Source organism: Grammomys surdaster, unplaced genomic scaffold (genome assembly GCF_004785775.1).
Source record: "Grammomys surdaster isolate TR1022 unplaced genomic scaffold, NIH_TR_1.0 262, whole genome shotgun sequence".
Lineage (NCBI taxonomy): Eukaryota > Metazoa > Chordata > Mammalia > Rodentia > Muridae > Grammomys > Grammomys surdaster.
This window is the reverse complement of record NW_021604703.1, coordinates 3040085-3050840: the sequence shown is the minus strand read 5'-3', so window position 1 is coordinate 3050840 and position 10756 is coordinate 3040085. Positions and strand designations below refer to the sequence as shown.

At 41.7% G+C, this 10756-nt stretch overlaps 1 protein-coding gene across 1 annotated transcript; it reads left to right on the top strand.

The window, feature by feature from the left end:
- Nucleotides 1-2338: 2338 nt before the first annotated feature.
- Zcchc10 (zinc finger CCHC-type containing 10) lies at nt 2339-10653 on the top strand. Its single transcript, XM_028775962.1, has 3 exons — nt 2339-2402; nt 6305-6463; nt 10418-10653. Exons 1-3 carry the CDS (start codon nt 2362-2364, stop codon nt 10461-10463), a joined length of 246 nt encoding a protein of 81 aa, XP_028631795.1. The 5' UTR covers nt 2339-2361; the 3' UTR covers nt 10464-10653.
- Nucleotides 10654-10756: the final 103 nt, after the last annotated feature.

Genomic DNA, 10756 nt, shown 5'->3' with positions numbered 1-10756 from the left:
TATCCTCAGCTACATGGCAAGTGCCAGACCAGCATGGACTTTATAAGACCCTACATAAAAATTAAATTAAATTAAATTAAATTAAATTAAAACCAAACCAAAAAAAACAACAACAAAAACTAGCCTTTTTTACTGTTCATCTTTCATTGTAACCATGGGAATGTGTATTAAGTAGGCCAGAGACACAACTACCTATACCCCAGGCCTTTCCATTCTCTCTCTGTTTTTATTAAGGCATCTATTTTTAATATATTATTTATTTATTTTTATCTATATGAGTACACTGTGGCTGTCTTCAGAGACACCAGAAGAGTATGCATCTGATCCCATTACAGATGGTTGTGAGCCACCATATGGTTGATTGGGAATTGAACTCAGGACCTCTGGACTCTGTCAGTGCTCTTAACCACTGAGCCATCTCTCCAGCCCCTATTAAAGCATCTTATAAAACCAGAATATGCATTAGAAGCCCACTCCAGAATAAAGAAAGAGTCAGTTAAGTATTCACTCATGCTATATAGAAATCATTGGTAGCATCTTCATGGATTTTTTTTTTCAGCAGTATTTACAAAATCATGGTATCCAAAATTTAGCCTTGTTCTTCTGATCCAAAGCTCTGGAAAACAGCTACATTGGGTTAGTCTTCCCCCGAGAATACACATAATTATTGTGTTTGAATACATGTGTGGTTAACCTCTAGGCTAAACTGTCTAGGAGGGCTTTTAGTTAATTTTCATAGTCTTCCCAAACTGTACAACCCAAATATTGTAACAAAAACATCTGCCTCCTCTTTCCTATTTATTTTACATCATTCTGTCTCTTGCATTATCATACTTGCTCTAATAGAAATCCTTTTAAAATTGGCTAACAAGGAAGGGCTAGATGATTCAGTGGGCAAAGCTGCTCATAGCCAAGTTGGACAACCAGAGTTTAATCCCTGGGACTCACGGGGTGGAAGGAGAGAAATGTCTATAGTAAATTGTACTCTGATATCCACACAAGTGGCAAGGCACACTTGAGTTCACACACATACATGCACAATAAATAAATAAATAAAACACTTTTTAGAAATAAATCAGGTATGGGGTGGGGGAAGGAATAATGAAGAGTGATTTGGTCTTGTAGATAGAAAAATGACTTAAGGGGGCTGGAGAGATGGCTCAGTGGTTAAGAGCACTGACTGCACTTCCAGAGGTCCTGAGTTCAAATCCCAGCAACCACATGGTGGCTCACAATCATCTGTAATGAGATCTGATGCCCTCTTCTGGTGTGTCTGAAGACAGCTACAGTGTATTCATATATAATAAATAAATAAATCTTTAAAAAAAGAAGAAAGAAAGAAAAATGACTTAAACTCAAAATAATGAGACAGTAATGAAGGCAGCAGAATTTCAAAGTCTTTTTTTTTTCTTTTTTAAAAAACTTTGTGTTAATACAAGGTTTCATGTAGACCAGGCTGGCCTCAGCTCTGAGGTGACAGATTAACTTGCTTCTCTCATCTTCTGACAGAATTTCTCTGCTTGGCCTCAAACTAATTCTAGCGATCGGTTCTAATCTTCTGGTTCTTCTCTCTCTGGCTCATTCTGTCTTCACTTGTAACCTGTCTCTGATAAACTATCCTGATAAAACTGCTCCTGTAACCTGTCTCTCCTTCTCCCCAAGCCCTTCCTCCTACCTTAAGCCACTGACTCAACCAAACTGACTAGAACTCAGAGATCTGCAGGCCTCAGTCTCCTGAGTGCTGGCATTAAAGGCTTGTGCCACCACACCTGGAACGAAATTTTTTTTTTGCCTGAAACTTGCTCTGTACCATCCTGTCCTGGAGCCCATGCCCGTTATGATCCCTTTCCAGAGGATGTTGCTGGATTAAAATTCCACTACACAGATCTTTGAAAGGGAAAAAAAGAAAACAAAACAGAATGATCCAGTCATCATGATGACACCTGTAATTTCTTGTGGGTTTTGGTGTTTTGTTTTTTGAGACAAGAGTTTCCGTGTGCAACTTTGGTTTTCCTGGAACTCACTGTGTAGACTAGGCTGGCCGTGAATCCCAGCAAGTGTTGGAATTAAAGATGTAGGCCATTACTGCCTGGCTTTTTTGTTGTTGCTTTGTTTTGTTTTGTTTTTGAGTTACATAACAATCCTCTTGCCTCAGATCCCTCGTTTGAGATCACCCTTCAAGGCCCTATTCATGCTGGACACAAGACGCACATTAGAGACAACAAACCAGCTAGAGGCCGCCAGTGGCCTCTGTTGGGATGAGCGCGTCTGGCCCCGCCCAGGACCGCAAAGGTTTTTAAGGGCCCGCCCACCCGTCCGAGTTTCCCAAAATCCCGTGCGGCAGACTCCGGCCGCTCCAAGATGGCGACTCCCATGCATCGGCTCATAGCTCGGAGGCAAGCGTAAGTCAGACGCCTAGTCGGGTCTGCCGGAGGGGTTGCGGGACTGTACGAGATCTGAAGAGAGTCCGAAATGAATTCAAGAGTTGGTCGCTGGGTGGTTTGTGTCCCCTATGTCCGTTCCACACGTCAAGGGTAGCCTGGATGCATGGTTCTACATCTTCCCTCTCAAGGACCCAAACTTTTCCCTCTGCAGCGTCTCCCGACTCCTTTCTATCGCCTTTCCTAGAAAGAAGCCTGTCTGCAATGCCTATTCTTTTTGTTGTTGTTGTTTTTGTTTTGTTTTTTTCGAGACAGAGTCTCTCTGTATAGCCCTGGCTGTCCTGGAACTCACTCGGTAGACCAGGCTGGCCTCGAACTCAGAAATTCGCCTGCCTCTGCCTCCCAAGTGCTGGGATTAAAGGCGTGCACCACCGCTGCCCGACTTGCAATGCCTATTCATTTCTCATCTACCGTCTCACTTTCTGCTGTTCTCTCAATAAATAATTACTTTAGTACTATTACTCCTTGACAGTTTTACTGTGAAGAAAAGTGTATTCAACACACGGAGCTTACAGTCTTACTGTGGAACCTGTTGATACTCTAAACAAGTACAGCTGGTGGTTTAAATAGTTTTGTAGGAGCTCTACGGTGGTAGTGCTTCCAGCACTCTGGAGACAGAAGCAGGCAGATTGCTGAATTCTGGGCCGGCCTGGTCTAAGAGTAACCCTGTCTCTCTGATAACAAAACAAAATTAAACATAGGAAATAAGAGGTTGTGATGAGGAAAGGCAAAGGGCTGTTTCAAGTTAGTTGAACTAGAAATGCATCTGTGGAGGGGCGACATTTGAAGACAGAATAAAAGCCATTGAAAGAATCTGGTCACCAGAGGATTTGAGGAAAGATAGAGACAGTGGTATAATTGCTTTGAGTCTGTTAGAAATTTTTTTTTTTTTTGCGGGGGTGGGGGGAGGTGTTGGGGGTGGGCAGATTTAGGGACAGGGTTTCCCTGTGTAGCCCTGGCTGTCCTGGAACATCTGTAGACCAGACTGGCCTCAAACTCAAGATATCTGCTTGCCTTCTGTGTGATGGGATTAAAAGCATGTGCCACTATGCCCAGCTTAAATAAAAAAAAAATTTTTTTTTTTGAATCTCAGTAACTATCAGTCCTGGTGGCAGAGCCTTTAATCCGAGCACTGGAGAAGCAAGCAGGTGGAGCACTGTGAGTCAAAGCCAGCCTGGTCTACATAGCAAACTGCAGGCCAGCCACAGCTGTGTAGGGAGACCTGTCTTCAAAAAGAAAAAAAAACAAACCAACTCAGTAACTACCCATTCAGAGGTGTAAGGGGCTGAGACTTGTTACGTGAACATGATCTTGAGTCCAGCCTGGGCAACATAATAAGACTTCATCCTAAAACAAAAACCCTCCAGCAATGTTATACCCACTCTCTGTATGGCCGTGGGAGGTGACATGCTGTTTCTCAAACCTGTCAAAAGTCATATGAAACTGAAAGGAAAACACTGTATGGATCTAATACCTGCATGCTTGGAGCTTTCTTATTATTGACCTAACCTATGATTTATAAATTAAAAACCTGAGTGTTGGGCCAGATATGGTGGATTATGCTTTTCATCCCAGCACTCAGGAGGCAGAAGCAGGTGGATCTGTGAGTTCAAGGCTAGGTCATCCAGGGCCACAAAAGAGACCATGTCTCAAAAACAAAATACAAGGAGTGTTTTCCAATTAAAAGTCATGAGGCTTTCCTTGTTTCATATTGTTTCTCTTTTTGGTTTTTTAAGACCTCAGACAGAGATCCACCTGCCTCTGCCTCCTGAGTGCTTGGATTAAAGGCATGCACTTGTTGTATTGCTTTTCTTTTCTTTCTTTCTTTCTTTTTTTTTTTTCAAGACAAGGTTTCTCTGTATAGCTCTGGCTGTCCTGGAACTCACTCCATAGACCAGGCTGGCCTCGAACTCAGAAATCTGCCTGCCTCTGCCTCCCGAGTGCTGGGATTAAAGGAGTGCACCACCACCACCCAGCTGTATTGCTTTTCTTAACTGGCTTATCTTCATCTTTGCTAAACATTTTCTTGTTAGATTTAATACGCAGTTCCATTGTCCAGGACTTTTGGTTTCTGGCCGGTCACCCATCATATTTCCTGTGCCATCTGTTTTGTTTATGACAGATCTCTACCACTGTGTTCCTGGTCCTGCCTCGCCCTTCAGGATCCTGGGATTACAGGCGTGCACTATGCCCAGCTTTAAAATAGCTTAACTTCCTTTATATAATATTTTTAGAGGCTGAATCTGAGGAGTAACATATGCCAAGCAAAAGTTCCAAAACAAAGCTATCTCCCCAATATCCCTCTCTATGTGCCAGTCTTTAAACAATTTTTAAAAGATAAATGTGTTTTAGCTGCTTGTCATCTCTACAGCATGTGTACTTGATGCCCTTGGAAGTCAGAAGAGGGTGTCAGATCCCTTGGAACTGGAGTGATAGGTGATTATAAGCCACCATATGGAATCTTGGTCTTTTGCAGTAGCAGCAAGTGCTTTTAACTGTTAAACCTTTCTCTAGAAATCAAACAAACAAACAAACTTTTTTGTGGGTGAATAGGAGTAGAGGTCAGAGGACAACTTGTTGGGGTCAGATCTAAATATGCTTGTTTTTTTGACTGTAGCGTGTTATATGTCAGGTATAAAATTTTCCATTTGTGGTGCTTTGAGGCTCAAAAAAAGTGTTACATTTTGAAGTATTTAGGTTTTAAATGTTTGATTAGGAATGTTCAACCTGTATTGCAAAAGGGTCTCACCCATAAAACTTATCAGTATGCAAAAAAAATTTTTTTTGGAAGCTTAAAGACTACTACCGTACAAGCTGGGTGTGGTGGCTCACACCATTAATCCTAGTATTGTGTGGTAAGTGCCTTTAACCCACTGAGCTATCTCACCACCACCATTTTTCATTAGTAAGTAAAAAAAGTGATAGCCAGACACAGTGGCCCATGCCTTTAATCCCAGTACTTGGAAGGAAGAGGAAGATCTATGAGTTTAAGGCTAGCCTTGTCTACAGATCTAGTTCCAGGAAAAAAAAAAAAAAAGAAAGAAAGAAATCAAAAGCAGAATGAACCAACCAAACAAACTTTTTTATTTGTGTGTGAATAGGAGTAGAGGTCAGAGGACAACTTGTTGGGGTCAGATCTTTTTCCACTACACAGATCTAGGGATTCAACTCAGATCTTTGGGCTCACAGCAAACACCCTTACCCAGCCAGCCATTTCCCAGCCTCAAAAGTGTTTTAATGGATTAGGGGTCTGGCTCAGTAGTAGAGCATTTGAGAAGGAGGCTCTGAGTTTAATATCTGGCATTACAACAAAGACAATCTTTCTTTTTTTTTTTTTTTCCTCAGTTTTTTCGAGACAGGGTTTCTCTGTTTATTCCTGGCTGTCCTGGAACTCACTCTGTAGACCAGGCTGGCCTCGAACTCAGAAATCCACCTGCCTCTACCTCCCAAGTGCTGGGATTAAAGGTGTGTGTCACCACTGCCTGGCACAACAAAGAAAATCTTTATTATTCTTTGTATTCTGAGCTAAAAAATGTTGGTCCAAATTCATTATTATTGGAATGGGAAACTTAAATTTTTTGTTTTTATGTATCTGTTTTGCTTTGTTGAGATAGCTGCTCAGGCTAACTTTGAACTCAGAGCCATCCTCCTACTTTGGCCTGAAAAGTGAAAAGATTATAAGCATGAAATACAGTGCTGGGCTCAGAAGAGCAAGACAACCCCAAGTTGCATACATCGATCACTGAAGTGTACTGTCTGTGTGCCTACTAGAGTCAGCATCACCTGATACTTTATGCTCTTCCAGGTCAGAAAGTGTCCCAAGGCAAAACTTCTAAAGCTTGTATTCTGTTTTTTCTTTGTAGTGAAGCCAATAAGCAACATGTAAGATGTCAGAAATGCTTGGAATTTGGACATTGGACTTATGAATGCAAAGGGAAAAGAAAGTACTTACACAGGCCTTCAAGAACTGCAGAGCTGAAGAAAGCTCTAAAAGAAAAAGAAAACAGATTATTGCAGCAAAGGTAGGTTTACGGGGCTGGAGAGATGGCTCAGCGGTTAAGAGCACAGACTGCTCTTCCAGAGGTCCTGAGTTCAAATCCCAGCAACCACATGGTGGCTCACAACCATCCGTAATGAGATTGGATGCCCTCTTCTGGTGTGTCTGAAGACAGCTACAATGTACTCATCAATAAAATAAAATAAATAAATATTAAAAAAAAAAAAAAAAAAGGTAGGTTTACATGTGATATCCAGGGGAATTTACAAAAATATTTACAGAATCAGTTAAGGGGCTGAAACTTTCATTATAATGCTAGCTGATATTTTTGTTTATTTTGAGTTTTGTATACCTTCTCACAATGTCGCTCAGGCTGTCCTCAAGTTTGCAGTCGTCCTGTGTCAGTCTCCTGAGTGCTGGGATTACAGGTGTGCACCCTGCCACATCCAGGTTACAGTACTATCAGCTGGTTTTTTTTTTTTTTTTTAAGTTTATTTATATATTTATTTATTTATTTATTTATTGTATATGAGTACACTGCAGCTGTCTTCAGACACGCCAGAAGAGGGCATCGGATCCCATCACAGATGGTTGTGAGTCACCATGTGGCTGCTGGGAACTGAACTCAGGACCTCTGGGAGAGCAGTAGGTGCCCTTAACCACTGAGCCATCTCACCAGCTGGTTTTTAATGAATGGTTACTCTGTGTCCAGGCCCCTATGTGTGCTCTTCATAAGTAGCATATTTAAACCTCAAAGTTCTACTAGTAAGGGAGCTGTTACTAACCTATTGGTATGCATGTGTGTGCGTGTGTGTATGCATGTACACACATACAAATTAAATTTAAAAAAAATAATTGATCACCAAATTAATATTTTTTCCATTCATGCTTTTTCCAAAAAGAAATCTGTAAGGACCTGTCTCTTGGTTTTCTTTTTTAATTTCCTCCTCTCCTACCCTTTATCATAAATTAAAAATCTGGAGAGGCCCTTAGTCCCACCCAAAGATCCTGTTGAGAATGGTGAAAGATGGTGTCCTGTAGGCACTGGTCCCACTCTTACAGGACAAGGAAATCCTCACATGGCCAGTGAGCCAGGCTTATAAAATTTAGTTACTGTGCAGAATTTATAGTTTAATTTCTACACTGGACAGGAAGGAATAAGAGTGACTTGTCCTTAGGTAATACTTCTGACTGGATTCCTATGTTTTCAAGTTCAGAAGACACAGCATTTCTGTCTCATCCACTTAAGCTAAGTGTGTGTACACCTGTAATCCTAGCATTTATGGAGTAGGAGCATCAGGGTCATCCTTGGCTACATAGTATGCCAAAGCAAGTCTGGACTATAGAAGACCCAATCTCCAAAGTTGACAAATAGAGCCAGGTATGGTGGTCTCATCGTTAATATTAGCACTTGAAAGGCAGAGGCAGGTGAGTCTTTTAATTTGAGGCCAGCCAGCGTTATATAGTGACAGCCTATCTTCAAAAACACCCCCCTCTTAAATTGACAAAAAACACGTTAAAACAAAACAACCCAGCCTACTAATTGGGCCAGGATCTTTGCTTGCTAAGAACTGATCTTTAGCTGGGCAGTGGTGGTGCACGCCTTTAATCCTAGCACTTGGGAGGCAGAGACAGGCAGATTTCTGAGTTCGAGGCCAGCCTGGTCTACAGAGTGAGTTCCAGGACAGCCAATACTACACAGAGAAACCCTGTCTCGAAAAACCAAAAAAAAGAAAAAAGAAAAAAACTGATATTTAGAGCGTGCAAAGAACTAAAATCACTACACAAGAAAATAGCCCAATTTTAAAATTTGGACTAAGGAATTTAATAGTTATAAAAAATACAAATGGCTAATGAATATTTTTAAAAGTGTCCAACATCCTTAGCCATCAGGGAAATGCAAATTAAAACTAGGTTGATCTTCAGTCTCACCCTGTACAGAATGGCCACCCATCAAGAAGACAAAAGCTGGCAAGGATTTGGGTGAAGAGCAACCTTACTCACTATTGATGGGAGTGTAAACTAGTGCTGTGGCTACTATGGAAGTCAGTGGGGGCTCTAAAAAAAAAAAAAAACCTAAATAGAATCTCCATGTGACCTAGTTATGGTATTCTGGGCATGTACCCAAATGGTCCTAATCCTGCCACAGAGATGCTTTAACTGCCACGTTTAATGCTGCTCTACCCACCATAGCAAGCAAATAGAATCACCAATAGGGGAGAACAAAAGAGGCTTTAAGAGAGAGGAGTAAAGCAGGTACGGAACACTTGAGATGTGAAGGAGCCATACAGGGATGAGAGTGCAAAAGGAAGGTAAGAAACGGAGCAGCAGGAAGAAAGACGCAGAACAAGTATTCTCACCTTAGGCTAAGGATGCAGCTAAGGGGTCAATGCCTGCTTAGCATGCATGAGCTCTCCACCCTCCAGCACCACACAGCCCTCCCTTTCCCTCAAGCCCTCCCCTTCCTCCTCTCCCTGTCTCCCTCCTCCTCCCTCTCCTTCTATCTCTCTATATAAATAATAGATAATTGTGTGGCTTTTCTGTATCAAAACTTCATCTCTTTGAGCAAGTCATGTTTCTCAGGAATGAATGTAAAGATTAAAGTTAGAAACTGAGTCAATACTAAACTTTGCCAGATTCTAATGATCAGTACCTACTCAGTCAGTATGATAGCTCACACCTCTAATCTCAGCACCCAGGAGGCAGAAGCAGGTAGATTTCTGTAGTTTCAAGGTCCATCTGGTCTGCATAACTAAATCCATGTTACCTGGAGCTATGTGGTCATACCCTGTCTGGAGTTAACTCATTATTCAGCTCTACCAGGGCTGATGTCTAGACACTGAGGATGGTCTAATGTTTGACATACCACTGAAAGCTTTTCTGTGATGTGACCTCTCACAAAACAAGGCAGTGCCTGCTCCCCGCTAATAGAATCACCTTCTGTTATTCCTCAGAAAGTGGAAATGTGCACAGCTGTGCAAAGTTTGAACTAAAATTCTCTCATGAGATTGGTTAGAATGAAACAATATGTCTGCAGGGCCTGCGGTGGCTCTATGTGGTAAATATGTCTGTGGTAGGATTGAGCCTACTTTCCTAATCAAGGAGCAGAAACTTGTTTTGAAAATCTTTAAGGTACAAGCACGGGGTAGAAGTTGGGCTGATACGTAGCTCAGTTTGCAGAGTGCTTGCCCAGCATGCACAAGGTTCTGAGTTTCATCCATGACACTGCGTAAAGGGAAACGGAAGGGTCAAGAGGTCAGCGTCATCTGCAGGTAGTAGATGTGTTCAAGCCTAGCCTGGGCTACATGAAACCTTGTCTCAAGAAAATAAAAGAAACTTCACTACTTAGAATTAATTTGAAAAAGAAAAGAGTGAAATTGTGTGAGGTATAGAGTACTTGCCCAGCAGTACCAGCCCTGGATTTGAACCCTGTACCAAGTAATAGGAGCAGTTCTGTAATCTGAAAGCTGGATCAGTGGACATGCTGATGGCAGAAGTGCAGCTCCTGCTCCACTGCCCTTTATGGTGTCAGGGAACAGTCTGCAGCATTGAGTTCCTGAGGTTTTGTTTTAAACAATAACTAAAATTTTGGAACCTGTACAGAAATTAAATTTGCTTTTGTAAAAGTTAGAAATGGCCGTGTGTAATTCTAGGAAGTCAGATTACAGCTGTTGTGCTGTTGTTGGCCTTGCTTGTTCTGTAAGTAAAGTTCTAAACAAAACAAACAAGTCTGTGTGCTCCGTCATCTTAACTCCTAACAGGCTTTGATGGTACAAGAGATAAAGTGTGTTATTGAGGAACACAGTCGATCATATGCACTGCGTATGCCTGTCCCAGGAGGGAAGCTTTGTACTTGATTAGAACAAGAAATCCTGTGCCCTTGAGCTTATGAAATGAAGAACAGAACTGGTCTGAGGGTAGCAGAGGAGTCTGTGGTCACTCTTATTAAAAGGAGCTTTTGTTTCCCTTTGTATCTTAGCATCGGGGAGAACAACATAGAGAGAAAAACCAAGAAGAAGAGGTAGGTGGCTTTTGGTGACACTACCTGGGGGAGGAAGGTTGGTCTGAAATCTTTGTTTGCAATCCTTTTTTTTTTTTTAAACATTTATTTGTCTTATAATTTGAGGACATTGTTGATGTTTCGATGTTTTCAGACACACCAGAAAAGGGCATCAGATCCCATTACAGATGGTTGTGAGCCACCATACGGTTGCTGGGAATTGAACTTAGGACCTCGGGATGAGCAGTCAGTGCTTTTAACTACTGAGCCATTTCTCCAGTCCCTGTTTGCAATTCTTGATTTTCATTGTGTTTTCTA

What these genes read in the sequence shown, in the direction of transcription:
- Zcchc10 (XM_028775962.1), top strand. Translation starts at nt 2,362, where the DNA reads ATGGCGACTCCCATGCATCGGCTCATAGCTCGGAGGCAAGC. An exon ending in CTCATAGCTCGGAGGCAAGC is followed by an intron (nt 2,403 to 6,304) that starts GTAAGTCAGACG and finishes TTTTCTTTGTAG; the next exon opens with TGAAGCCAATAAGCAACATG. An exon ending in AACAGATTATTGCAGCAAAG is followed by an intron (nt 6,464 to 10,417) that starts GTAGGTTTACGG and finishes TTTGTATCTTAG; the next exon opens with CATCGGGGAGAACAACATAG.